The sequence below is a fragment of the Abrus precatorius genome, unplaced genomic scaffold (assembly GCF_003935025.1).
Source record: "Abrus precatorius isolate BTA unplaced genomic scaffold, Abrus_2018 Scaffold10, whole genome shotgun sequence".
NCBI lineage: Eukaryota > Viridiplantae > Streptophyta > Magnoliopsida > Fabales > Fabaceae > Abrus > Abrus precatorius.
The window spans coordinates 7,162,735-7,190,080 of record NW_020874292.1 but is presented as its reverse complement, the minus strand read 5'-3'; the positions used below and the strand labels follow the sequence as shown (position 1 = coordinate 7,190,080).

The 27,346-nt window shown below is 33.2% G+C and overlaps 5 protein-coding genes and 1 pseudogene across 9 annotated transcripts; 4 read left to right on the top strand and 2 right to left on the bottom strand.

The window, feature by feature from the left end:
- The first annotated feature begins 1,431 nt into the window (after positions 1-1,431).
- LOC113850714 lies at positions 1,432-6,629 on the top strand (annotated as a pseudogene).
- Positions 6,630-8,706: 2,077 nt separating this feature from the next.
- Positions 8,707-9,739, top strand: LOC113850705. The gene is made up of 3 exons (XM_027481267.1): positions 8,707-8,967; positions 9,450-9,536; positions 9,653-9,739. The coding sequence occupies exons 1-3, from the start codon at positions 8,707-8,709 to the stop codon at positions 9,737-9,739; spliced, it is 435 nt and encodes a 144-aa protein (XP_027337068.1).
- Positions 9,740-10,925: 1,186 nt separating this feature from the next.
- Positions 10,926-13,542, top strand: LOC113869524 (nascent polypeptide-associated complex subunit alpha-like protein 2). 2 transcript variants are annotated; one of them, XM_027505894.1, is made up of 4 exons: positions 10,926-11,114; positions 11,245-11,356; positions 12,871-12,989; positions 13,076-13,542. In XM_027505894.1, the coding sequence occupies exons 1-4, from the start codon at positions 11,013-11,015 to the stop codon at positions 13,421-13,423; spliced, it is 681 nt and encodes a 226-aa protein (XP_027361695.1). In that variant the 5' UTR covers positions 10,926-11,012; the 3' UTR covers positions 13,424-13,542. The 2 variants fall into 2 exon arrangements, with proteins under 2 accessions (XP_027361695.1, XP_027361688.1); XM_027505887.1 differs by having other exon boundaries at positions 10,945-11,114; positions 12,865-12,989.
- Positions 13,543-15,811: 2,269 nt separating this feature from the next.
- LOC113847117 (nascent polypeptide-associated complex subunit alpha-like protein 2) lies at positions 15,812-17,727 on the top strand. Of its 2 annotated transcripts, none has more exons than XM_027476002.1 (4): positions 15,812-16,025; positions 16,100-16,202; positions 16,679-16,797; positions 16,886-17,727. In XM_027476002.1, the coding sequence occupies exons 1-4, from the start codon at positions 15,936-15,938 to the stop codon at positions 17,228-17,230; spliced, it is 657 nt and encodes a 218-aa protein (XP_027331803.1). In that variant the 5' UTR covers positions 15,812-15,935; the 3' UTR covers positions 17,231-17,727. The 2 variants fall into 2 exon arrangements, with proteins under 2 accessions (XP_027331803.1, XP_027331811.1); XM_027476010.1 differs by having other exon boundaries at positions 15,853-16,025; positions 16,673-16,797; positions 16,886-17,238.
- Positions 17,728-18,067: 340 nt separating this feature from the next.
- Positions 18,068-19,410, bottom strand: LOC113853018 (peroxidase 5-like). The gene is made up of 4 exons (XM_027483445.1): positions 19,198-19,410; positions 18,811-19,002; positions 18,559-18,724; positions 18,068-18,480 (listed from the first exon to the last, which is right to left on the bottom strand). The coding sequence occupies exons 1-4, from the start codon at positions 19,408-19,410 to the stop codon at positions 18,068-18,070; spliced, it is 984 nt and encodes a 327-aa protein (XP_027339246.1).
- Positions 19,411-21,628: 2,218 nt separating this feature from the next.
- On the bottom strand, positions 21,629-27,093 carry LOC113873417. 3 transcript variants are annotated; one of them, XM_027511539.1, is made up of 6 exons: positions 26,611-26,994; positions 26,147-26,463; positions 23,966-25,491; positions 23,238-23,393; positions 22,942-23,116; positions 21,641-22,811 (listed from the first exon to the last, which is right to left on the bottom strand). In XM_027511539.1, the coding sequence occupies exons 1-6, from the start codon at positions 26,787-26,789 to the stop codon at positions 21,994-21,996; spliced, it is 3,171 nt and encodes a 1,056-aa protein (XP_027367340.1). In that variant the 5' UTR covers positions 26,790-26,994; the 3' UTR covers positions 21,641-21,993. The 3 variants fall into 3 exon arrangements, with proteins under 3 accessions (XP_027367327.1, XP_027367340.1, XP_027367333.1); XM_027511526.1 differs by having other exon boundaries at positions 21,629-22,811; positions 26,147-27,093; XM_027511532.1 differs by having other exon boundaries at positions 23,966-25,482; positions 26,147-27,093.
- Positions 27,094-27,346: the final 253 nt, after the last annotated feature.

The window sequence follows — 27,346 nt, the reverse complement described above, 5'->3', positions numbered from 1 at the left end:
GTGAGTAAGTTGACACATTAGAAATATTAAAATTATATATATATCATTTGCAAGGATCAAATTGTATATTTATTTTTAAATGTTTAACATATTTTTTTATTTCAAGAAAACATCATTGATTTTTAAATTACCATATTCAAAATATATCTATAAATAATATTGTTAGTTTATTATTAGTAGTATGACAAAAAAAAATATTTTTTATTGAGAAAACTTCAGGTGATGTTTGGTTTATTTTATGTTTTTATTCTCTCATTTCTTTCATTAAACTTGTAAACAAACGAAGCAATGTAATAATTTTGTAATTTTAATAGGAGAATCACTATCTTAAAATAAGAACTATGGTTAAATGATTAAATTCCCAGCATTAAATGAAATCCAAAATTCTAAGAATAAAAACTATTCAATTATCATAAATGAAACGTGAATTAAGTAAGATAACAAAATTCATTGTAGTTATTCTACCCCAGTTTATTGAGAAAGATGACATCCTACTGGGTTATGGTAGCATTTTCACGTCAGGGCAGTTAACATCTTACCTACCTTTAATAAGCTAACATTTAATTTGGTTCGTCAACTTCTTTGAAAAATAAATGATTATATTATATGGTGAGGTCATTATGAGATTTCCTATAAATAATTATCGTATGAATTTTAAGAAAATGAAAAATTTCCCCTCCTTAATGACCGTGTTTCAGAGTGAACAGCAAGGGGAGTTGCTTTACTGTGTTACAATTCTATTTTATAATTCTAGTGTTTTATACTTTTTATTTATCAAAATAGTATGAATCTCTTTTTTTTGGATCTATAAAACAATGCGAATCATATAAATACCTAATGTATCTATCTACCTCACCTAACTAGATTCACTCATGGCCCAATTTTATTATTGATACAGTCCTGGGCCCAAGAAACCACATTCTAGATGCAATTTCCGCAAATGCAAAATTCAAAAAATGTAAAATTTTGAACATGTAAAAGAAAACTTTCGAATAATAGAGTATGAAAGTTACTGTTTTGAAGTTTTGGAGATTAGTTTTTGAAATCTTTTTATTACATACATACCATAATCAAAATTCTAAATTATGCTAGTTGTATTCTTAGTTTAAATTATATTTCATTTTTGATATTTAGTTTTCATAAATTTAGTCTAAGTGGAGGAATATTTTTAAAACATAAATTTACAAAAAAATATATAAGTAGTGCAATTAATAATAATAATAATAATAGGTGCATAAACTAATGTAACCTTGAAAGCCTTAGCTTCAGGTGAACTTGAAAAACACAAGCGAAACTACATTTGCAACGACGTCGTATTTGTGAGGGAGCGCGAAACTCATAAGATTTGGAATATAGTATTTAGATATTGTTTGAGCTTTGAATTTTGTAGAGTCCAATTTGGGAAGGGAAGGAAGAAAAAGAAGAAAAAAAATGAAAGAAGAAGACGAAGATGAGAAAAGTCCAGCCCTTTCATCCCCAAAAGAGGAGACTCCAATTAGAGGCATAGTTTGTTTGAAAATAAAAGAAGACATTATAAACATTTTGAGGAAATCGAGGAGTGCTTCATCATAGAGTTCGATCCATCTCACTCACTTCACCTATCCAAGCTTTCGTTGGACCACCAAAATGAACATCGCGATGATGTCTCCATTGTTGCTGAAAAGGGTCTGGTAAACATACTATATGATTTTACAGAAGAAGCAGGATTTGAAAGTGAGAATACAAAGGAATGAAACTGAATGATTTCATTATTATCATCTTATTTACAATTGTTGAGATACATCAATATATAGATGCAAACATTTCAAACTTGAGTTAATCAAAGACTAACAAACTCACTAACCGCACATCTAACAGACTCATTGACTCTTATCTCTAACACCCCCTCTCAAACTTATGGTATCTAAATTTGTAACCATAAGTTTGTTTCTGAAGTCATGAAACTTGATTGCTGAGATGGGTTGAGTGAGGATATCAACAACTTGAAATTCTGCTGGAAGATGAACAACAATTATTTCACCATTTCGAACCTTATCTCGAACAAAGTATAAATGCAACTCAAAATGTTTGGTCCTGCTATGCATTACTGGATTAGCTGTTAACTGTACAGCACCTAAGTTATCACAATAAATCAATGGAGTAGGAACTTTAATGCGAAGCTCTTTAAGAAGAGACTGTATCTAAATCAATTCAGTTGTTGTAGTTGTTATGCTTTTATATTCACCTTTTGTGCTGCTTCTGGAAACTGCATGTTGTTTGCGAGAAGACCAAGATCAAGTTCTGTCCAAGATAAACACAAAACCCTGTGGTAGATTTTCTGTCATCAAGGTCTAAGCCCCAATCAGAGTCACAAAAGGCCATTAGCTTTAAATCTTTAACACACTGCAAATGCAATCCATGATGAATAGTTCCAATAATGTATCTCAATACGTTTGACAGCTTGCCAATGATGTTCTTGTGGAGAATGCATGAACTAACAAACTTTATTTACAACAAATGATATTTTAGGTCTTGTTATGGTAAGGTACTCACAATGGACCTATAAAAGGAAGGATCTGTAACAGCTGTGGTGGAATTAACTTGAAGTTTTAGATTAGCAACCATAGGAGTGGGTTGAGGATTTAATTCACTCATTTTTGCTTTGTGAAGAAGCTCTCTAGCACATTTGGTTTGAGACAAAAACATACTGCCATCTTTATTATGAACTAATTCAACTCCTAGAAAGTAATTCAACAAGCCAAGATCTTTTAAGGAAAATTGGCTGTTTAGTTTAGATATTATTGAGGTAATTTCACTAGTATCAGAACCAGTGATAATAATATCATCAACATATATGAGAATGAATAAAGCAGAAGTAGGAGTAAATCTTATGAACAGAGAAGTATCACTTCTAACTTGATGAAAACCCATATAAGTTAAAGCAAGACATAGTTTATGAAACCAGGACCTTGGAGCTTGTTTCAAGCCATAAAGTGCTTTATTTAATTTGTACACTTTGTCCTTCTTCTGAGTATTGAAACCTAGAGGTTGAGACATATAAACAGTTTCACGAAGATCTCCATGCAAGAAGGCATTGTTGATGTCTGCTTGATGAATTGACCACTGTTTGGAGAGAGCTAGAGTAAGAATAACTCTAATTGTGGTTGGTTTTATTACTGGACTGAAGGTCTCATTAAAATCAAACCCTACTTTCTGATGAAAACCTTTGACAACTAATCTTGCCTTGTGTCTCTGAAATGTACCATCAGCATTATATTTTGATTTGAAAATTCACTTGCAACCTATAGGTTTGCATCCTGATGGAGGATCAACCAGAGTCCATGTATTGTTCCTCAAAATTGCATCATACTCCTGTTGCATAGCTTGTAACCATTCAGGTTTTGACAAGGCTTCTCTAACTGTATGTGGTTCAATGGTAGGATCATAAGTGCTCGGAGTTGTAGCTACATAAGTCTTGGGTTTAAAAACTCCAGCTCTAGCTCTTGTAATCATTGAGTGAGTGAGTGTTTGAGCACTGATGTGTCTGCTGCACTAGCTTCACCTGCACTAGATATAGAAGGAGGAACAGACAAAACTGGACTATGCAAGGTAACATTAGAGTTAGAGTTAGTATTAATACAGAGATTCTGATTAGCATGTTGTAGATTTTGAGATGAAGGTTTTAGAATTGTTATTGACGAGTGACTAGGACATGGAGGTGAAACAGTGGATGAATTAGAAAGAAAATGATTATTAGGAAGTTTATAAGGAAAAATGGACTCATAGAAGTTTACATTTCTGGATATAAAACACTTACCAGAGGGAGAGAGACACTTGTAGCCTTTATGTTGACTATTGTACCCTAAGAAAAGACACATATGAGATTTAAAATCAAACTTGTGTTTGTTATAAGGTCTCATCAAAGGATAACATGCACATCCAAATATTCTTAGGGATTGATAGTCTGGTGGCTTGTGAAATAAGGTTTCATAAGGACTATGATCATGTAAAACTGGTGTAGGCATATAGTTAATGAGAGTGGTGGCAGTAATGAATGCTTCACCCCAAAATTTTAAGGGTAAGGAGGCTTCAGCTAAGAGTGTAAGACCTGTTTCAGTAATATGCTTGTGTTTTCTTTTAGGACTTCCATTCTGCTGATGTGTGTGAGGGCATGTCAACCTATGTTGAATGTCATGTTCAATAAGATAAGGAATGAATTTTAAGTATTCCTTTGCATTATCAGTTTGAATGGCTTTAAGTTTAGTGCCAAGTTGAGTTTCAGCAAGAGATTTAAACTGAAGAAAAGTTGTAAAAGCTTGAGATTTATATTGCAACAAGTATATGCATGAATACTTTGAGAAAGCATCAAGGAATACAATGTAGTATTTTGCACCATTAGTAGAAGGGATAGGGGCAGGTCCCCATATATCAGAAAAAACTAACTCAAGAGGACGAGAATATATTGTTTTAGACCTAATGAAAGGAAGCCGATGTGCTTTTCCCATACAACAAGACTGACAACTCAGAGAAATAGGAAACTGACTAGTTGACATATTACAAGATTGAAAAACAGATTTAACAACTTTGACAGAAGGATGGCCAAGTCTTGTATGCCATAGCTCAAGATTGCTTTTTAAAGAATCTGTAACAGTTGAATATGCAGAATAGGAACTAGCATGTTTGAATGGTGAAAAAATATAGAGTCCATCTTTAGTTGCTTTGCCTTGGAGGATGTCCTGAGTTTTATTGCATACATTAGGATGAAACTCAAAGAAAACATGATTATCTTTGGCAAACTTGTTAACACTAAGCAGATTCTTAGTAATGGTAGGAACATGAAGTAATTGATTCAAAATTAGTAGATGATTAGACAAAGATCTATAAAATTTATAGTATCCAACATGTTTAATGTTTAAGCCTGTACCATTACCTATCCTTACTCTTTCAGTACCTTGATATTCTGATTTGGTGGTCAAATTGAAATCATCATGAGTGATGTGGTGAGATGCTCCACTATCCGGATACCAAAGAGGATCAACAAGAGTGGAAGGTGTCGCAATGTAACCTTGATCACCAAGTTGAGGACCTTGTTGGGAGAATTGAGTGTTGTGAGCTTGTGGAGGACCTTGATACTCCTGATTGAATCTATGCCAACACTCAACAGCTAAGTGGCCAATTTTTCCACAAATCTGACATTGTGATTTTTGTTGTCCCTATGGATTTACATTGTTTTGACTCCAATTCTGTCTTCCATAGCCTCTGCCACCATAAGATCTACCACCTCGATGGTAACTTCTACTACTTCTATTATTGTAACCACCTCTTTGATGTTGATCTTTACTGCGATTGAATCCGGAATTATAAAATTGTGGTCCAGAAGCAGCATTCGCATGAACTAGGGTAGTTTCTGTTTTCTTATGCTTTTCAAACCGTTCTTCTTGAGCCATCAAAAGAGCTTCAATATCATCAACAGTGTAAGGATCCAATCATGATGTGATAGAGGTAACAAACGAATCAAATTCTTCATGTAACCCATCAAGTATAGCTTCAATATGATCTTCTTCAGAAATTGTAGAACCTATTGCTGCTAAAGAATCTACAATTTTCTTTATTTCAAGAAGATATTCAACAATCGATTTTTGTTTCTCGATCATACTAAGTTGTAATTTTAGTTTCTTGACTTTAGCACATGTTTGTGATGCAAAATAGCTTTCTAGCCTTTTCCAGATTTCAAAGGAGTGATCCAAACCCACCATCTTTGTGAGGACCGGAGTTGTCATCGATGCCAAAAGCCATGCTACCAGCAATTGATCCTGTTGATTGTAGTTCAGAAAGTCTTCATTGATTGATCCACTGATTCTTTTGATTTAAACTTTGCAAGAATGTCATCTCCCTGTGTATACTTATTGAGTTTTAGCCCCTTAATCGTCGCAAGAACCTGTTGCTTCTAGATCAAGTAATTTTCGTCATCCAATTTTATTGAAATTGGAGTTGTAAAGGTTTGAGGATTTAATTGTGAAGTCGTGGAAGCCATGGCTATTCAACAAAAGCTGCTGATACCATATATAGTTTTACAGAAGAAGCATGATTTGAAAGTGAGAATGCAAAAGAATGAAATTGAATGATTTCATTATTATCATCTTATTTACAATTGTTGAGATACATCAATATATAGATGCAAACATTTCAAACTTGAGTTAACCAAAGACTAACAAACTCACTAATCACACATCTAACAGACTCATTGACTCTTATCTCTAACACATACTATTCCTACAACTTTGTTCTAACTTGTAACGGTGAATATAGTTTTCAAAAATTTATTTAAAGGTAGCTTGCAGAGATTATCCACATTCAAGATATCGCTGTCTTAAATTTTCGTTCACTACAACATCTCATCAAAACTACTGTGAAATGGTAATGATGGGAGGTGCTGTCTTTATTATGCCTTGCCACTTGCGAAGTTGTTTTGAAATATCTTTGGTTGGTTGCAGTGTTATTGTTATGTATGTGATTCAGCTGCCCTTTGTGAGTATTGGACCCAACCTACACTCCCTCACTATGATGCAGATAGCACTGAATACTGGAAGAAGCAGAGGAGTATGAAGAAATTACCTGCAAATAGTTTCCTTAAATTGTTGGGTTCTTGAATGTGCATGGAAGGGAATTGGAGTTATGGGACACGACAATTTGTGATTTTGTTTTTTGAGTGTAGTGTAGAATCATATATGTAAGTATGCATTTTGGAAACAGATATGTGATGTTATGAATTTTTCTTTTCTTTTTATCGGGTCACAGATGATCATTGGAAGCGCCGACTCCATTGTAGTTCATGTTATACCATTCACGGGCTCAACCCTAAATTACTTACCTTAATACACAACTTCATATATTTTTCAAAATTTATTAACAAATTTGTAAAATGAATTTAACATATAAATTATAGCTAATAATATTAAAAAAAATATGAATTTGTATTTATTTAAATAAATTAAAATTGCTAAATATATATTTAATTTGATAAAAATAATAGTTATGTTATTTAAAAATAAAATTTTTATGCAAAATATATATATATATATATATATATATTTAATTTGATAATTCGTGATGAATTTGAAATATATAATAATTTTAAAAATTTATATATAAAATGAGAAAAACACATAATTATGTTAATGTGTGAGCAAATAAAAATAAATTTGAGTTAAGTTAAATTTTGTAAAAATTAAATTTAGCTTGAGTATTAATTTAATGTGCAAATTTAACTTATGACGAAGAATAATAACAATGTATTTTTTTTAACAAGATTAAAATTTATTAAAAATTACAAAAATTATGTGTATTATATTATTTTTTCTTAATTTAATACTTTTTTATATTTTTAAAATTTTTAATAAATTTTAACTAATAATTAAAAAGATATTTAAAAAATTGTGTTTGATAGTGTGTTCTTAATATTTCTCTTTATTTATTTATTCTACTGAGTTTTTTTTAAGGTTTGTTGTTTTCTTTGAATATCTTTTTCTTTAATAATTTACTTTATACCAAAACTTTTCAAATGACTAAAAAAAAAGTTGTTCCAAATAAGGTAGTAGCCTAAACATTAGTGAAATAAAGTCTTTTTAAAAAATAAATATTTATTATATTTTTATTGTTGTTGTTATTATTATAGATAATTATAATAATTTTTTTAGACAACATGAAATTTAACCTTTTAAACTAAATAGAATTTTTAAAAAACTTTGGTCTGGCTTTATTAAGTAAGGATATTTTGGTGTTACATTTAATTCTGACGTAATTACATTTATTGTATAATAACATAAATTTTTAAAAAAGTTGATATTTAATTACCATGGTCCATGGAATATAGTTGATTTTATTTTTAACTTTGTGTATGAATTAATAATAAAATTGTAATTTTGTATTGAGTTTAAAAAATCTATTATGAGTTCTACTGAAAACTTACTTTTAAGATATTTATGAATAAAAATTATATTACTTTAAATTTACTTTTAAGTAAAATTAATTTTACAAAAATAAAGTTCATGGAAATGCAAATTTATAAATACTTATCCAATCTCATATTAAACGAGTCCAAGTTGACGTAAATCCATTGTGACACTTAGGTCTTTGACAAACGATTTCACATATTTTTTATTGAGAAAAATAGTATAAAAATTTTATTTAATTATTAATTTTACTAAAATCAATCTTTAAAATTAGTTTTAAATATTAAAAATGAAATTTTTATTGATATAAAATATATATTATACTAAAAATAGTTTATTTTAATGCAGTGTTGATATAAATATTTTGCAAATCAATTAGAATACACAAATTTTATGAAAATCAATAATTATATTGACATCACAGTTAATTAGATAATAGCATAAAAAGTTTTTACATTCTCATTGTATTTCTATTATATTCTTAAAAATATAATAAACAATTTTGAATAAAAAACTAACGGTTTTAAATGTTTGATATCAGTGTTGATAACCAAAGTTAGAACTTTCTATTTATTGTGAAAAGGTGTCTTATATATAATAAAAATAATACTGCAGTAATTATCTTAAATGGATTTGACTAGGAAACGAACAATTATCTGACAAAAAAAAACGGTCATATTGAGAAATTTGAAATTTTAATATCTAAATTCGATGTGCTATTAAATCGGGGTGTGTTGCACCGTTTTGGTTGGGTCGTCCAACAGAAGAAAGTAACATGAAAACAAACAGCAAAGTGAGGAAGACAAAGACCCTTCTAAGAACTCCCCTCTCTCTTTCTTCCCCACAACCGCAAGACGACAGCCCCATCAGGGCCATAGCTTGTCTCAATAAAATAACCGACATGAGGCGTTTCGAGGAAAATGAGGATTGCTTCATCCTAGGATTTGATCCTTCCGACCCTGTTCCCCTTTTGTCAGATGCTCCTGCTAACCTCCACGATGCCGATGATCTCTTCGTCATTGCTGAAAAGGGCCAGGTACAACCCCTTCTCACCGTTTTCGCTATTGGTTATTGTACCCACTAGCACACCAACACTTGCATTCATTTCATCAACCTTTTCTTTCAAAGGTCTTGACTTTGATAAAATCCATTTGATTTGTTGGTTATTTTGGTGTGCTGCACTCTTTACAGCGTAAGTGGGGCAAAAAAAGAAGATCCATCTCTTTACAGTTTGTTGGAATCACTTTGTTGTTCTTCTTTTTATAGTTTCATTAAAATAGTGTAATTTAGTGTCATCTTTGTTATGGAAAATGTTTGTGCAGTGTCTATACAATGGGAGAAATGAGAATAGAAGAGAGAAAAATGATAAATATGATGAATGATTTCATACAAAAAGAGATAAAGAACGTTTTATAAATTAAAGTTGATTTGTCGTTGGACAATGGCACAATCCCTTGCCATGCGTTCCAAATCCCAATATTTTGGAATTATTGTGATTAAAGATGTGGTATTATATAGGTTGCTTGCAGGGATTACCCGCACTCAAGACATCTGTGTGTCAAATTTCCATTCAAGACAACGCCTCATGAGAACTATTGTGCAAAGGTAGCGGAACTTCTTACTACCTTATATATACTATGATCAGTTTTTCGGTATTGGATTCCACCACCACCACATTACCTCGTAATTGTAACAATAATTAATCTTTTTACTATGCACAGTGCTACTGTTATGTTTGTGATTCGGCTGCCCCATGTAAGTACTGGACCATTGCCCGGCATTGCGATGCAGAGAGTGCTGGTTACTGAAGTATCAGAAGAAAATAGTCCTTAACCGTTCACGATGATTGCTACAATGCTACTGACAGTGTTAAATGGTATTTTGGACCCTACGCTTAGAATATGTGTAATATAGTAAGCCGTCAAATTCACACTTAGAATTTTGACATTTTTTGTGGGTACTATAGTATATAGATAAGTAACAAATCATGCCAAGCATTTTGTTTAGAAAGGCATGGGGCACCGGGACACAGTATCTTCTTTCTGGCTTTGGATTGGGGAATTTGAAATTTCGGGCATGAACGAACTGTGGTACTCCTGGATCTATTAGGGTATATTATTTCAGATTCTTCAAGTTACTTGCTTTTACTCACAAGTAAACTTCAATTCATTAAACATAGGCACCCCCAAGATGGATGCTGATGTTTAGTGCCGTTACTAACTATGCTGTGTCATACATCACCTGCCAAAGTCTTTATATGATTTAACTCCGAAGTGGATATGATGAATCGTTCTTTGCAGGAGCCAGCAGCAGGGGGGTATTGAATAGGAAAGAAGAGGAAAGATTAATATATGCTTTTTTATAATTGATTTATAAAGTTAAAAATAATTTTAAAAATTAATTAATTTATAAATTAAGTGTTACATTTCTCTAAAATACAAATGAGGTTTAACTCCGAGGATGAAGCAAATATTAAGCTTTCTCTAAAACAATCATGGGGAAAAAAGCTAAAACAAAATAGGTACGATAATGATGAAGTAAAATTTGGGTGATATAAAAAACGGAATACATACTTGTTTGTGCCAATGCAAGTCAGGTACTAAGAATGCCATATTTCCGTGTACAATTGAATCAAAATATAACGGAAGGAAACGACTCCTCTAATCATTCCATAAGGGATAATTGATGAAAACCGAAACAAAATATAATTAAATATTAGATATAAAATTACAAATGTTCCATAACTGTAAGATATAATTTTAAATTTAACTGAAATTTTTAAAAAAGAAATATTTGAAATTATAAGATTTTATTTTTTAAGGTTTCACTGAACAAAGCTAAAATAGATTTTATTGTCAATTTTTTGCCGAGTGCAGACCCACCCATTCATCTCTGCAAACCTTAATGAATACTTCCACGTAGTTACGAAAAAGAAATTAAATGGGCCCAAAGGTGAGATGGCCCAATAAATGATGAAAACCCTTGAGGCAGAATAAGTAGGGAAAGAGTGTTATCCTTATTATCTAAACTGAGTGAGCGAGGGAGTGAGTGAAGAAGCCCCAATTCCAATCCTCACAAGCCATGTCTCCAGGTCCCGTTGTTGATGCTTCCCCTGAGGTCGATGCCGAGCAACAAGTTCCCTCTGTTGATGACACTACCCACAAGAAGAAATCTCAACCCCAGGTTCTTTCCTCTTATTGCTACTATTAGTATTGAAACACTAGATTCTGTTTTCTCTATCAATTGCTTTGATTCATTTCTATTTTCGGTTTTGTTTCTCATTTGCGTGCATGATGCTGCCTGCTTTTTTCAGGAAGACGATGCTCCCGTTGTTGAGGACGTCAAGGATGATGACAAGGACGAAGCGGATGAGGATGACGACGACGACGACGACGATGAAGATGACAAGGATGATGGCGCTCAAGGTTCCATTTATTCACTTTATCCTTTGTTTATTTTTAACCTAATAAAATCCCTATTTCATATTTATTTATTATCAACCTTGATTACTCCATTTCCATTTGCTAGTGCTTTTTTCTAGGGTTTGCCTAGAGTTCTGTATGTACCCATGAGATCTAACTCATGTTAGATGAATTATGATGCCTCCTAATTTTAAACGAACGGGCATGTAGCTTTGCTTAATATTATAATATTGGAGCGGCCTTAATAAGACATAGTAGTTGTTGACTGACAGTTAATTTTCAAGGTCAATGTCTGATTCATCTTTTGGCTATTGTTTCTAGATCATTTTTCTAACCTGTTTAACATGGCACATGATAAGAAATTATATATAGGAAGTTTTTATTGAAAATTGTAACATAGTATTAATGCTTTGAATCGTATTGAATTCTACAATTTTCATACTATATCAATCTTATCATGTGAAATATGTAGAGGTTAGAAAAATTGTTTCTTTATATTTATCTGTGGATTGGCTGTTAGTCTTTGATGATTGTTTTTTGTTGTCTAGTAAAAGCATTGTTTTATGCTTTAATTAACAATGGCTGTCTCATACATTTATTGTCTGCGCATTGCATAGCAGGAAACAAAAGGAATTAAAAGGAGACTAGGAAAAATTCCGAGCTTGATTGATTGGCATTTTATGTGCTTAGACTTGAAATATGAGCTAGATTCAATTGTTGCTAATGTCCAAATTACAGAATGTGTATGATTGGCAACATAATCATTTAATGTATTTCACAGAATTTTAACAATAATGACTTAAGCAAAATGTGCTCTGATTTATGCTTTTGAATTTAATTCTCTGATATGACAAAATAACATTAATATTAAAAAGAAATCATTAACATATTTGACTATCTTGCATTAATTTTCCCCATAAATTAATTACTCAAGCATAACTTTCATGGTCAAAATAAAATAGAGGTTCAATCTACTATATCCTAAGTTGGTCACTTCCCAACGATTGATGACTATATTTTAAACATGGAGTATTTTATTAGAGATTGTGGGTCGATAGTTGGATTTAGTTTTTGTTTTTTATTTTCCTATATTCATCACAAATCAACTAGGTACTAAATGCCATGCCTAAACTGGAAACATTTACCCATTATGAGGGCCTCATTGAAGCAGCAGCACCTGAATTGGGAATAGGGATGACGCCTATTCGAGATTCAGAACAATGATTCTGATCACCGAGCTCTTTCTTCTACCACCAATATAATGTTTGGGGTTCTGTGCTTATGATTCTTATATAGTGAATTTTCTTACTTGAAAAATGGCGTACTCTATAGTAGTTGCAATATTGGCATGTAAATAACTGTCACAAAGCTCTGGAATGAAGGGCTTCACCTAGAGAAAATAACAATGTATCTGTGCACTTTGTTGCAGCAGCCATACCTATGCTGTATTACATTTGTTTAGCTTGTTATCTGTTGATCTTGTTCATAACTCTGTTTTATCGAACTTTGAGATGCAGGTGCTACTGAGGGTTCAAAGCAAAGCAGAAGTGAGAAGAAGAGTCGAAAAGCTATGTTGAAGCTGGGGCTAAAACCTGTTACTGGCGTCAGTAGGGTCACGATAAAAAGAACAAAAAATGTGAGTCATTATTTGTTGCTAATGGTTCTCTTCTGTGATCCATTTGGAAGATGAATGACTTTTAACCACCTTTTTTTATGCATTAGATTCTCTTTTTCATCTCAAAACCTGATGTCTTCAAGAGTCCAAATTCTGAGACCTATGTCATATTTGGGGAGGCAAAAATAGAGGACTTGAGCTCGCAGTTGCAGACGCAGGCTGCTCAACAGTTCAGGATGCCAGATATGGGATCTGTGATGGCAAAACAAGATCAAGATGCTGCAGCTGCAGGAGCACAGCCTGAAGAAGAGGAGGAGGTTGATGAAACTGGCGTTGAGCTCCATGACATTGATTTGGTGATGACACAGGCAGGAGTGTCAAGAAGCAAGGCCGTCAAGGCTCTCAAGACTCACAACGGGGATATTGTTGGTGCCATCATGGAGCTCACTACTTAATTATTAGGCTTTTATGTTCTATTTGTATGCTTTTTCCGGAATGATGTTAGAACTAGTGCGTCTTTAAGTAAACTGAATCAACATATCGACCGTTAAATGCTTGGGTTATCTTCTACTTCATAATTTTGTTGCTTTCTCCAATTTTTGGCCGATATTTATGGTCACTTTGTTGTTTATTTATTTATTTATTTTAAATTTAGTTTAGTACTATTGTTTAGCATGTCACTATACAAAAGATACGGTTCTCGAAGATAAATAAGTGTCTTAAGGATTTATATTTATTTTTTGGTCAAATTCATTACATTATTAATGCTTTTAATTATGGGAAGAGTTAATTTAATTAGTGTATTATTATCATTTTTTAATACATAATTTTTATTTTGATACTCTTTAGATAAAATATAATTGAAAGATCAAATTATTCTTAAAAGAGTATTTTCCAAATTAAGATAAAAAGATTAATATAAAGTAATTAGTTTGAGAATAATAAAACAAATTAAAAAAATTATTTGAAAATAATTTTGAAAAGTAATTCATTAAAAGGTATAAAAGAACTGAGATTTGGATAAAAGAAAAGACTTCAACCTAAAAAGAAATATGTAATCGATAATGAACAGTAATCTTTCAACAGTAAAACATCAAGTCTTGTGAAAAAAAAAATTATTGGGCAAGTTATATTGGTATTCTCCTGAATTTATGTTGAATTATGAATGATACACACCTTAATTTCAATTTTTTATATAATTTTTTTTGAATTAAAAATAAAATTATTTATTATATAGTTAGAATATGTTGGCACTATTATAAATTTAAATATTACTTAATAACTTTTTCACAGAATGAAAGATTGACTTATTTATTTATTGAACTATTTTATATTATTTTTATGATTGTAGATATCAAATTTTACATAATTTATTTGATATTTACTTATATTTTAAAATAATATTACATTATGGGTCATATTATCGATCCTCCGTTTCTAATTGTCTTCACCATTTCTGCTCACACCCATGTTTTCATTCATGTTTAGGATATCAAAATTACTAACATATGCTACCAGAAAATCAAACTAAAAAGTTTTATCCAAACTAAAAAATAATCAAACCCAAAAGCAATGAAGTAAATGATAAATATGAGAGTGATCTTTCCTTCAATCTAGAATGGTTGAGAATTTACAACCAAAGAAGTCTAATAAGACATTACATTAACCCCATTCCTTGTATTGTTTTTGTCAAACATCATATCCATAGGGCCATGCAAAATTAGAACGCCATTTGGAATCACAAACAAACTACTACTAGTGAAAGAGAAGAGGCAGGGAGCCACATGGGTGAACAAACCAAAAACAGCGAAAGAAGGATAAACAAAAGAGGCCTAGAAACCCACAATAAGCAACAAGGCTTCAAGATGACAATCCTCCCCACAAACTATACTCACCACGGAAGAGAAACACAAGTAACTTAGGAAACTGGCTATAGAGGAGAATGAAGAGATTCATTTTCTAATGAAACGTGACATCCCATTTGTGATGTCAACTCAAATATTAATCATTTTGTATCATTTCATGTTTTAGTTTGTACAGACCAACATTTCTTCTATTTATTTTAAGCGTTAAATTCAACATTGAGTAATTTCTAATTGATATAAGGAATGTGTATGGTTTTTTTTAAAAAAAAGAGAGAAATCAACAAAGTTAGGCATCATTATTAAATAATTAATCCATTAAACATGTTGAATTTGGTGACTATTGAAAGAAGTAAAACCTGATTAGTGAGCTCTACACTTCCAAGGGAATGAAAATTTTACATTGATTATGGGATATTCTTTCTTAGGATATATTTGAGAGTTGAAATTTTTAAAAAATAAAGAGAATGACAAATATATTTTTTTTAAAAATTATATAATATTAAAATTAGAAATAAAATTAAACTTGTTAAGTCTGTTAGATTAAATTATATTTTCAGGAAAGCCAACTAATATACGGATAAGTTTGTTAAATGTGGCCTGAATTCTTATAATCCTTTAGTTAGTTTGAACCAGGTCCTTTACAACTTACTTCCCTCTTTGGTTTTGGACCAATGTGATTCCTGAACTCATAGGCTCTCCTTAGAAATAAAATAAAATAAAATAAAATAATATTTATCAAAATAAAAATTCACATTAAATTTATTATTATTATTTTTTAAAAGTTATAAATTTATAAAAAAATATTAAAATAAATATTGAATATAATATCCCATTTTCGAGTGAAAATACTTGATACAAAACATTTTTATCTTTCAAGGATAAATATTTTGCTTTAGAAGGAGTTTTTGGCAAATAATAGTTTTATAAAAAGTAGAATGGAGAGGAGATGACATAAAAGGCCCAAGGAAGTGATGGGCCAGGGAATATCTTAACATGGGAGAGAGGAGATTGAATGAATGAATAGCAAAATAGTGTGATTCTCGTATTCCCCTCTGTATCTTCTATCTACGTATCAACCTCCAGTGGTGAGTGAACAAAAGCCATGTCTCCAGGTCCCGTTGTTGACGCCGCCGCCGACCAACAGGCTCCCGCCGCCGACGACTCAACCCTCAAGAAGAAACCTCACTCGCAGGTTCTCCCTTTTCCGTTTCTACTTTCTACTCTTTTCTCTCTCATTCGCTTCCGTCATCGATTTTTCTTTTTCAGGAAGACGACGCTCCTGTTGTTGAGGACGTTAACGATGACGACAAAGATGAAGCCGATGACGATGAAGACAACGACGACGACGAAGAAGAAGACGGCGCTCAAGGTCCTCCTCCTATCGTTAATTTCAGTTTCACAACGTTTTGTTTTGTTTTTTTTTTATTGCTCCACTATTAACATTTATTAATGGATTTATTTTCTGTCACATGCGCTTTTTTCTTCCTAGGTGTATGAGCTGAAGAGCCTTTCGATTACATTTTGCTAGATTTTTAGACCACCATTGTAGTAATAGGGATTATTTTTATTGGCAATGAACGTGATGTGTTAACCCCATTTGCCTAATATTTCCGTGCACTTGATTATATTGGCGAATAAATAACTGTGTTACAGATTTTAGGACTGGAGGAGTGTTAGGAACGCACTCTGAAAACACATTTTTTTATTATACTCTCTTTATAGCTATAGGGCTTAATCTGAGGGAAAAAAATGAAAAATACAATGTAAATTTTTTATTAGGTGTCTTCAATTGCATCATCATAACTGTTGATTTTTTTTACTTAATCAATGGATTTTAAGATGCAGGTGCTACCGAGGGTTCAAAGCAGAGCAGAAGTGAGAAGAAGAGTCGAAAAGCTATGTTGAAGCTGGGGCTAAAACCTGTTACTGGCGTCAGTAGGGTCACGATCAAGAGAACAAAAAATGTGAGTCATTATTTGTTGCTAATGGTTCTCTTCTGTGATCCATTTGGAAGATGAATGGCTTTTAACCAAGTTGTTTTTTATGCATTAGATTCTCTTTTTCATCTCAAAACCTGATGTCTTCAAGAGTCCAAATTCTGAGACCTATGTCATATTTGGGGAGGCAAAAATAGAGGACTTGAGCTCGCAGTTGCAGACGCAGGCTGCTCAACAGTTCAGGATGCCAGATATGGGATCTGTGATGGCAAAACAAGATCAAGATGCTGCAGCTGCAGGAGCACAGCCTGAGGAAGAAGAGGTTGATGAAACTGGTGTTGAACCTCATGACATTGATTTGGTGATGACACAGGCAGGAGTGTCAAGAAGCAAGGCCGTCAAGGCTCTCAAGACTCACAACGGGGACATCGTTGCTGCTATCATGGAGCTCACTACTTAATCACGGTTTATGTTTTATTTGTAGTTGTTTTTTTGGGGGATGATTTTGGAACTAGAGCCATCCTTATAATTTTGTGGTAGTCAAACCATATCTATGGTCCATGTGGTAGTGTTTACTTTATAAATTTTGTTGCTGTCAGAAATTTGTGTTACGATTTGATGATCAATGATCATATTATTTTGTTATTTTTAATCACAATAGAGCTATATATCTTTGTGACATTAAGGTTTAGTTCCTGGGAGTCATTTGTTTAGTCTTTAGGTATGTTTAGTTAATTTGTTGTTTTCGTAACTGCAACGTTAATGACTCGTGTCCCTGAACCCTTGCAAATGGTAGGCCATCGAGCTAGGAATTTTTGTAGTCTTTGGTGAGATTGATGGATTAAATTGTATTAGTTTTAAAAAGACAAGACAATCCTTGTTGCATTTACAAGTTCAAAACGAGAAAAAGGCATTCAAATATTTTGAAATGTATAGGTGAACGTAACGTGTAGTTTGCTAAAAGCATCAGTCTTCAATGTCTGGTTTGGAAAAAAGTTTGTTGGTTGTTGATAGCGGTTCATTGTGATTGGATGATCCTTGCAATTATAACAAAGGAAATTGATTCGGATAACGTGAGTAAATTCTTGTTACATGTGACAAGCTATATATTTCAAGGTAAACAAAAGGACTAAAACTCACCGACACATGAATGCCGTTTATGCCAACCAAAATAGAAAGAAAAAAAAAAAGGCAAAGTAGCTTGCTTTTTAATCAAGCAGGAAAACCCAGATGGAACATGGCCACAGAAATTGTACATCTTTATTGTTGCAGGTACTTGAATCCTTGACCATTACTGCTAGCTATTGACCACCCTACAATTTGTTCTAATCTCTCCTACGTTACCTGTTAATACACTGATTTGACCCATCTTTATCATAGCATCAGCGAAGTTGCTTGCCCATTGATAAGTATTCCTGGCATTTTGATTCACTAGGCTGGCTGTTACAGTATTCGTTAAGAGAGTCTGGTCAGATGTAAATAGGCCCCGGTTCGCCAATATATCAATATAATATCCAACATCTGCGGTTCCAGGACTGGAAGGGTCCATTGGAACAACCAAGTTTTGGTTTGTGCTTCCTTGTGGGCATTGCCTTTTCAACAGTGCTGCGTATGAGGGATCTAAACTTGGATCCTGGCTTGAAGTGCTACTGAAATTGTATAATCTGCTGGTGAAAGCGGAGCAATGAGAGCGGCCAATGGTGTGTGCTCCTGCATACACAAAGTACATGCCATGCACAAATTTAAGCTATAAGCAAACCATAAAAAGAATTATCTTGAAGCTTTTACCTGAGAGGGTGACCATTTCTTCTTGTGTTAACCCTTTCTTTGCAAATAGTTGAGTGAGTTGGTTGACATCGAAAGTTGGAGGAGGTAGCTCTGTTCTTGTATCTGAAGCTAGTGATATTCTGCCATCTCTTCTTCCTGCAGGAACATCATAACCAAGCCCTCTAGCCTGCATGAAGCAAGGAATGATATAGGGTGACCATTTTCTTGAAATCAACATATTTTCAAATGTTCTAGAACAAAGTAGAGACTTACTAACTCCACACTATCCCTTGCTGCAAATGCAACTATGTCAGCACATGAAACAATCCCTTCGCACATTGCTTCAAGTCTAGCCTTTGCATTATCAATGACTTCATACCCTCGGAGACTTGGTTTATTTGCTGGAGAGTCTTTCTCTGCTGTGTTTGTGGGAGTAGAATCAAGAAGCACAGATGCATCACACCCCTGAAATTAACAATGCGGTTAAGGTTAATGATCTCTATTTAAGTAGTCGTAGCAAAAATAAACTACCAGCTTGCATTGTGTGTAACATGAAGTGGTTCGTAACTTTGATCCAGTTGGGTGGACTAGCAAGGAAAGAGAACCAAAATTTTACTATTAACTAACTGTAATGGATGGATAATTCATATAATGACATACTCTAATAAAACAATCATGAAAATGCATTCTCAGAAGCCCAGCAACAATTCCAGGATCCTTAGTAAAAGCTCTTCCGACTTCATCTTTTACAATGAACTCAGCCATGCTACATGAATAGCTGTAAAACCCAACCTGCAGCTGAGAATGAACATTTTGATTCAACAAATATATGACAAAAACTATAAATATATAATTAAGTGTCTGAACATTCATTTTTTCTGAAAGATTGTCTCGCTTCTAAGTAAGCTTATGACATAATCATAGCCTATTTATACATGAAATGCAATGATTGAGAGGATTATTCTGCCCTTAGTGGCAGGTGATCAGGCAATAAGCTGGAATATAATAATTATTTGGTGGTCAAGAACGAAAGTGAGTGAGGAGCTATAAGAAAGAGCAAGTAGAATAAGTTAGATCACTCTATTATTGTAGTGCTTTGATTATGCCACTTCTTAAGATTTCGCCGTGTGATAGGATGAAAAATACGTGCGTAAATCGATTCTAGTTGACTTGAGTGCACGAAAATCCAAATTAGTAGTTAAAGTTGAATAATAGGGAATATAATAAACCAAACAAATTGTGTTAGATAATGTACATGCTGGGTCTACATGTTAGTTGTTACAGCAACTTCGTTAGATTCCTGAAAAGCGTGCATGCATTAGGAAAAAATGAGTTTAAGATTGATTAAGGATTTAATATCTCAGACAAATTGATAGTCACATTTTAAGACTAGTTTTATGTTCAAATCCATGATTTCTCGTGAATTAGTTTGTCCTAATTGGATTAGGTGTGGTCTTGATCGTGACTGAATGGTGATCTAATTGGAAACCTAAACCTTGAAGGTCTGTCGTTTGGAATGGCAAGTCCTCTACTCGAGTCGGCTCATTGGACCATAGGGGATAACTCTATGTACTCAATATGTTTTCTGAGATGGCTAGTCTCTATTTTCATTTTCGGAATACAATGGTGTCAATAAAATAAAAGGAAATCATGTTTCACAAAATTTAACCAATATATATATGAATAATGATATTCACATATCTTTTTGTTTTTGAATCTCAACTGCCCACAAGGTTTTCTCTTACCTGTTTTCCCTCAGTAGATAGCTTAGTGGTAAAGTTAGAGGGACATGGAATGTAAGGAGAAGTTTAAACCTGTCACATGCAAAAATCACAACCCTCTCCCCTTACTCCAGACAAAAAAACGCCTGCTTAAAAACTTTTTCCATTTTATTCATAGAGCTATGTTCAATTAATTTACAGTTGTGATAATAGTTTTGTAATTTAGATTCATTTATATTAAGAATGACTACCAGCAGTTTAGTTAGAAGTATTCAATTTGCCACCAATATTTAAGATGTTTGCTAAATTCTTCTAAATAATTCATTGATGATTCCGTTTTGATAATTTAACAGCAGTACTTTTTTTTTTCAACTCACTCTTGTTCAATTGTAAGACCAAAAGGAAAAAAAATTCTACGTGTTGATGAAGACAATAGGGGTGAAGCAGTAGAACAATGATGATGGTAACAGACAAAATAGTAAAATGAAAAGGATTTTATTGATACTCATAAAAGTGTCTACACTTTGAGAAAAAAAAAAGAATAAAAGAAAATGCTTAATTAAGACTCATAGAAGTGTCTAAACTTAGGCATAGATCCTTTGCAATGGCATTTTCACTACAGAGCATTCTATCTCTTAAACTTTTATTAATATAATATTAAATTTTATTAAATAATATATTTTAATATATTTGAAAGGTTAGATTAAAAACTACACCCGCATTTAATTTAGAATTGAGAGGATTTAGATTTGCCCACACCTATAGACAGAGAAAGAAAGAAAAGAGAGAGGAATGATAAATGTGTTAGGTGGTATGCTATGATAAAAAGATAAATAAATAAAAGTTGAAAGAGATGTTAAAAAGAGTGTTAACACTATTTGAGTGTTTATGAATTCATAATTATAATAAAAGAATTAAAATAATAAGCAAAATCTACATGAGCGGCGAAGAATTAAAATAACACTATTTGAATGTTAATACCATTCTTTTTGTTAAATTAGTTATAATTGTTATGATACCGTAAAAGCCCAATGCATATAATTTGGGTCAAACTATGGACTAACCAATTGTTTAAGCAACCAATTATATCCATAGAGAAATATTTTAATCATTTTTATGGAAACTTAGGTTATTAAAATGCCTTCGAATAGCTAAACCATTCCAAATGTTGCAACTGAAACACATTACCTAAAACACACACATTTGTTGCACCGAAAACTCATCACCTAATGCACAAACATGAAGCTCGCGACAAACGCCAATAAAGGAGTACTTGAAAGTAGAAAGTACTTCAACTTTATAAATTCATGCAAAGGTAAGCAAAATTCAATGGTGGGTTGTGATTAGCCATGCATGCTGTTTACGAAGGAACGAGTGAATGGAAAATCAACTTAGCCAATTGCACAGTGAACAATGTCAATATATTCTTTGAAAAAGAAAAAACAATTGCATCTTGACCGGAATACTTGAAACGATTTGGTCTTGACAATTTGACAACTTAAACCTTACTCTCACCTGCACTTATTTATCAACAAATGCAAATGAGCAAGCACACAAGATAGATATAAAAGACAAATCCTGATATTATTTATATACAGACACGGTAAAGACTTAACAAGACCAAATTCTGCTGCAATAAGCATATCTGATGATGATAAATAGGAAGGTCTAATGATATAACCCATGAACATTTATTGTCACATCATCAAACTCTTTTAAGGTTTCAAAATCGGGCCTACAAGCTTTTCTTCTCCACATGTTCCCAATCCGATGCCAAGCCATCAGAGTAATAATAAGTAGGAAGCTGAAACTCATAGGTTCCACGAGGCTGAATTTCTTGATTGTCCTCCAAATCCAGATGAAACTCCTTTGGGATTGACATGTCCACTGCAGTGTAGGAATTGAGATGCACTCCAGGATTTACATGGATGTCCAAACTTTTACCCTCAGTAGCATTTTTTGCAATTGTTGTGTCATTTGTTCCTTTGCCAACAGATCCAACTTCATTTAACAGTTTCCCATCTGAAGAAATTGAACCTGAATCGTCAACACGGGATTTAAGAATATGAAATCTAGCCACAACAGATGCCTCGGAATCAGCCTTGTTTTTCTCCGGAATAGGAGAGTCTTTGCAGAAATCGACTAGGTTTTGATTATCTCTCCCTCCAGGTGCTGATTTGTCTGCTATGTCTGATGGTTCCTCCAGATTGCAAGTATCAATGTGTGTCTTGTCAACCCTGGCTTTCAGAACATGGTATCTGGCCATAACAGAAGCCTCATCATTTCTTCTAGCCTCCTTGTCTGTGCTGGAAACAGTATAATTCTGGATGATGCCATCCAGGTTTTGACTACCTTTGCCTCCAGGTGTCAAACCATTAGGCTTGTTAATATCAGCAGAAAATTTCAAATCAGCTGGTTCCTTTGGATTGGTGGTAGCTTCCAAGACAGGGAAATCCTGGCCAGAAGGATCAGGGTTTGGATAATTGTGCACTTTAGTCGCAGAACTCTGAATTTGACGTAAAGTTGGAACAACTTCAGATTTTGATTCCTCCTCTGTGTATGCAACATTATATAAGATACAATAACAGAACATTAGCTTAAACAAAAATTACAAACCAAAAATTCCAGGTTATTTATCTAGGATATTTATAATGTCATATTGAGATAAAGAAAAAATGTCAACCTATCTCCTTGTGAGAGTATTTATCCATTTCAAGCTTCATTTGATTATAGCGAGCCCTGTAATAGACAGAACACAGTGCAGCTTCAGCCTCAAGCCATAGGTTCTTATATAATACAGTCTGAGGCTCTACTTCTTCATCATCATGGAAATTCTCACTAAGAATCTGCTTTAGAGCCTATAAATCAAAAGTAATCCAACACATTAATTAAATATTTCCCTTCCATTGTAATTTACCCCCTTTTTAATTGAAAACCTGTATTAGTAAATCGAGAGAAATGACACAGCATGAGATATACCTTAGTCATGTTATCGGCCTTTGTCATTTCTGCATCATCCTTTGGTTTCCCAGACCTGAAATGCAGGTTGGCATCTGCAACAAGTGTTTTCTCAAACTCAACCTTAGATCTCTCTGGTCCTGTCTTGGTTAATTGAGGTCTGTTGAAACTTGCACTCTGATAATACATTACGAGAATTTAAAATATTAATGCAAGGCTAATAATTTAACCAGCATATAAAATATGCAATACCACCTTCAATATCATGGAACCAAAAATACTAATAAGCCTATTTTTCTTCTAAAAATAATGGGTAAATAATGTGATCTAAACATACTAAGAATTAGAAATTTAGAAGACCTGTTATATGCAGCATATATAGCAATGCATATCTTTTTCTGTCATTACATTTTATGCAATATAAATGTCTATTCTTTGTTAAGTTGTACAGAATAATAGCTCAAGGAAAATTAATTTTTACTGACTTAATTTTAATTTACATTTACAATGAGGTGGGTTCTTGACAAATTGGTTCTAAGTAAGATCCACGAAACAAATAAAAATAAATTTGAAAATTAAACTGAACTATATGCCCACAAAATTGACTCAGAATCTGTCTTCAGAGGACAGCGTCTTTGACACAGTGAAACCAATTCTATTCTCTTCCCAAAATTGTATCCAGATTCCAGATTATAGAAATTTTCAGTAACTTAGGCCATTGTTATTGAGTAGAAGAAATAATCACATACCTGTTGAAGTGCACATGATTCTTCAGCACACCTAGAAGTTTCTGGCTGATCAAAAAGACTTTCCTGTGCAGTGACAATTTGTTCAGCATTCTTTAAAGCACATTTGTTAAGATTAGTGATGACATTTTTAAGGACATTGCAGTCTCGCTCTTTCAATTCACAGCCACCATTTAAACAATGACAGAGAAGCAATTCTGACAAATTTTGCATTGTATCAACCAACATTTGGACATTTAAATTTTGAGTTGATACTTTCCCAGTTGATTTTTCAGGTGCAGTAGTTGTATCTATTACTGAAGAAGACAAGGCATGATTTGCAGTGTGCAATGTACTAGATTCATAGCTCTTATTCACATTGCATCCAGCATCTGCATCACCTATGCATGAAGCATCTTGTTTTTGAGACATCAATTCATTTTCATCTACAACTTGATGCTCTGTGTGAGAAGATTCAGATTCACAATCAGCTGGCTTGGCTGGTGGCACACTATTTTCCTTCATTTCAGTAATATCATCCAGATATTGAAGGCCATAATAAGAGAGTGGCTCAGTTTGAAAAGGTCCAACATTCACAGAACCATCTGACTTGCAATCTTGAGATGCAAACTTCGATACTGAAAATTTCCTGGGAGAACCTGCAGAACCGTTTTCCTGACAGACAAGTTCAGAATGCATTTGATATCTGTTTGAATTTTCATATGATTTCTTTGCATTATTTTCTGTATCAAGCAGACAATTCTGGGGCTCCTGAATAACAGAACCAAAGCAATGTTTATTTTTGTGCACATGCTCTGGAGTCAGAGCCTCATAAGATTCATAATGAGAAAAGTGAGCAGCAGAAGCTCCCTTCCAGCAAGGTGAATCTACAGCAGGATTGCATCGATCACCACCCTCAAAAGATTTCTCAACAGAATTAACATCTTCAATAGCACTAAGTCTCAAGCTTAAATTATCCATGTTTGCACGAGAATTTTGAAATCCATGTATTCCTTTAAACATATAATCGACAACATCCCTTGAAACATTCTTGTCAGAAATCATTGCATTGTTTGATGAGGAAGGCTCATTTCTCTCTAGATGCATGCGGAGATTACCTAAATCGAAGCAACCACCAGTTCCAGGACTAGGCATGTGATAAGCCTCCTTTGAATTATAGAAATTATTGTGCCCAATGTCTCCATCTACAATAATATTGCCAACATTCAAATCTGTAGTTAACCCTGTTTTAGGTATTGAAGGAACTGTTGATGGTTTATCACCTTGCCTTGAGTGTTTATCATATGAACCAGTGTATGACAAGGGATTATAACCTGAATCTACAACTGTTTTCAAAGGGGCCTCTTGATGAGTTTCTATAGACATTGAAGGGGACTGCATCACAGACCTACCTAAAAATTCAACTGGCACGGTTTTGGAAGTTCCCCACAAGCAAGATTTATCATCCAACTGATTTGCAATTGCAGACACACTGTGTTTTTCCCAATCAATATTATTGGAGTCCTTCACATCTTGATATCCTGCATTTACTAAAAAAAACATACACTTATTTTTTACTTAAAAGATGAAAAAGTTAATATCCTACTTAGCAACATCCAACTACTATATTTTTTTTTTCTTATTTTACTTTAGTGTTCTCTTAATAGTTTTGAAACTTATTTTGATCTTCTGTAGATCTTCAGTCTCAACAGCCTAGATTGTCTAGACTTCCTTACATTATTTAGGATGACATTTGGATACACATCTTATTTAAGCTTCTATTCAGTAAGCTTATTTTAAAACAATAACTTATGTCATAAATTTAATAATGAAACATATTAGGATAAGCAGAAAACAACTTATTTTAATAAGCTATACCAAGAAGCTTATTGAAACAAGCCGAAAACAACTTATGAGTCATAAGCTGTTTCCCATAAGTTAACATGTTATTTCAAACAGGCCCCTAGAATTATAAAATTAATCTGATTCAATATATAATGCATTCCACTAAGATTGCTCAAAAGTTTCTCAATGGGCTGTTCAAATATTCAAAAACTCTTTTGCTTTTGATTAACTATTATTTTTTCAATAACAGAACATAAGATAGTTTCGATAATTAACTATCAAAATCCACTTACAAACACACCCACAATGAATACAATTAATTGAAAAGCACCAAAACAAGACAAGGGAAAAAAATCACACCTTGGTTCACACTTTCTTCAACAACCGAACCAGTAACATCCGTTTGCTTTGAGGAGAAACTACTCCCAACTCCCACATGTTTACCTTTACCATGGCTGTTGAACTCTGGAAACTGGTTCCACAAGAGAGAACTTTGAGTAGCAAACCTTAACTCAGGTGGCTTGTTAACATAATCCCCAAGAGAGGTCCCATCCAAGGAGGGAAACCCAGAAGAGGAAGACCAATGATTAGGTGCCACTGAAGAAGAAGGATCATGAATTGCAGAAGAAACATAGGAAGGGTAGTAAGGTTGGGCTTCAACAAGACTTGATTTTGTGCTATGATCATAAGAGAAGGCATCCTTAGAAGGCAAACCAAGATGAGGGAACTGTGCACTGGAAGAGTCTAAACCACTTTGCAACCCTGAATACCCATATGACTTTGAAGAATCTAATTCTCTAACGGGTTTTGAAAAGAAATCGTACCCGTAAGATCGAAAGTGAATTGGGGGCACAGCATCAACGGAATCAGCTGATTCCATGAACGGAGCCGAAACTTCACTTGAAGTGGAACGATTCACGCTAAACGGCGCCGCAAAAGCTGATAAATTTGAAGGGGGTGAAGAGTAATATGGCCAATCGTTATACGACCCAACACTCTTCATGGCTTATAGATTAAGCTGTTATAGACGATCGGTCAACCGATCAATTCCACGAAAATTAACGGCAACCGGGTATGGAAAACCAGAGTAGATTCGAAATTTAGAGTGAGGAAATGGAAATGGAGGAATTATAGCAGAAATTATATAATAAGAAGGATGCGAATTTGAGATGGTAACAAAAGGGAGAGAGCGTCCGAGAAAAGGGGTTGCAACTGCAACGCAAGTGCCGAAGACTCTTATCAAATCTTAACTTTCGGGTTTTCCGTCCAAACACTATCATTCAGAATTTTTGGTTTAACAATAATATGACTCGTTTCGTTATTTTTATTCTATATATGTATACACATAACAGAAGTCATTCTTAGAAATTATATTTTAAATTTTTAAATTTTATTTTAAATATTTTCTCTAAAAAATTTAAAATTATATTATATTTAGTTTTTGATTTTTCATAATCTTAAACAAATAGTATAAAAATCTAAAAAGTAATTATTTAAAAAAATTATTTCATGAAAATAATCTTAAAGAAATGGATTTTTAGTGCATATTTTAGTTTAATT

Coding starts and splice junctions, on each gene's coding strand:
- LOC113850705 (XM_027481267.1), top strand. CDS start 8,707: ATGAAAACAAACAGCAAAGTGAGGAAGACAAAGACCCTTCTAAGAACT. Junction 8,968..9,449: donor TCATTGCTGAAAAGGGCCAG/GTACAACCCCTT, acceptor GGTATTATATAG/GTTGCTTGCAGGGATTACCC. Junction 9,537..9,652: donor ATGAGAACTATTGTGCAAAG/GTAGCGGAACTT, acceptor TACTATGCACAG/TGCTACTGTTATGTTTGTGA.
- LOC113853018 (XM_027483445.1), bottom strand. CDS start 19,410: ATGAATGTTCAGACACTTAATTATATATTTATAGTTTTTGTCATATAT. Junction 18,725..18,810: donor CAAGGGATAGTGTGGAGTTA/GTAAGTCTCTAC, acceptor TGCTTCATGCAG/GCTAGAGGGCTTGGTTATGA. Junction 18,481..18,558: donor AGAAATGGTCACCCTCTCAG/GTAAAAGCTTCA, acceptor TTGTGTATGCAG/GAGCACACACCATTGGCCGC.
- LOC113873417 (XM_027511526.1), bottom strand. CDS start 26,789: ATGAAGAGTGTTGGGTCGTATAACGATTGGCCATATTACTCTTCACCC. Junction 23,394..23,965: donor AATCATGTGCACTTCAACAG/GTATGTGATTAT, acceptor ATGTATTATCAG/AGTGCAAGTTTCAACAGACC. Junction 23,117..23,237: donor AGGCCGATAACATGACTAAG/GTATATCTCATG, acceptor TTTGATTTATAG/GCTCTAAAGCAGATTCTTAG.
- LOC113847117 (XM_027476010.1), top strand. CDS start 15,936: ATGTCTCCAGGTCCCGTTGTTGACGCCGCCGCCGACCAACAGGCTCCC. Junction 16,026..16,099: donor AGAAGAAACCTCACTCGCAG/GTTCTCCCTTTT, acceptor TTTCTTTTTCAG/GAAGACGACGCTCCTGTTGT. Junction 16,203..16,672: donor AGAAGAAGACGGCGCTCAAG/GTCCTCCTCCTA, acceptor ATGGATTTTAAG/ATGCAGGTGCTACCGAGGGT.
- LOC113869524 (XM_027505887.1), top strand. CDS start 11,013: ATGTCTCCAGGTCCCGTTGTTGATGCTTCCCCTGAGGTCGATGCCGAG. Junction 11,115..11,244: donor AGAAGAAATCTCAACCCCAG/GTTCTTTCCTCT, acceptor TGCTTTTTTCAG/GAAGACGATGCTCCCGTTGT. Junction 12,990..13,075: donor CGATAAAAAGAACAAAAAAT/GTGAGTCATTAT, acceptor TTTATGCATTAG/ATTCTCTTTTTCATCTCAAA.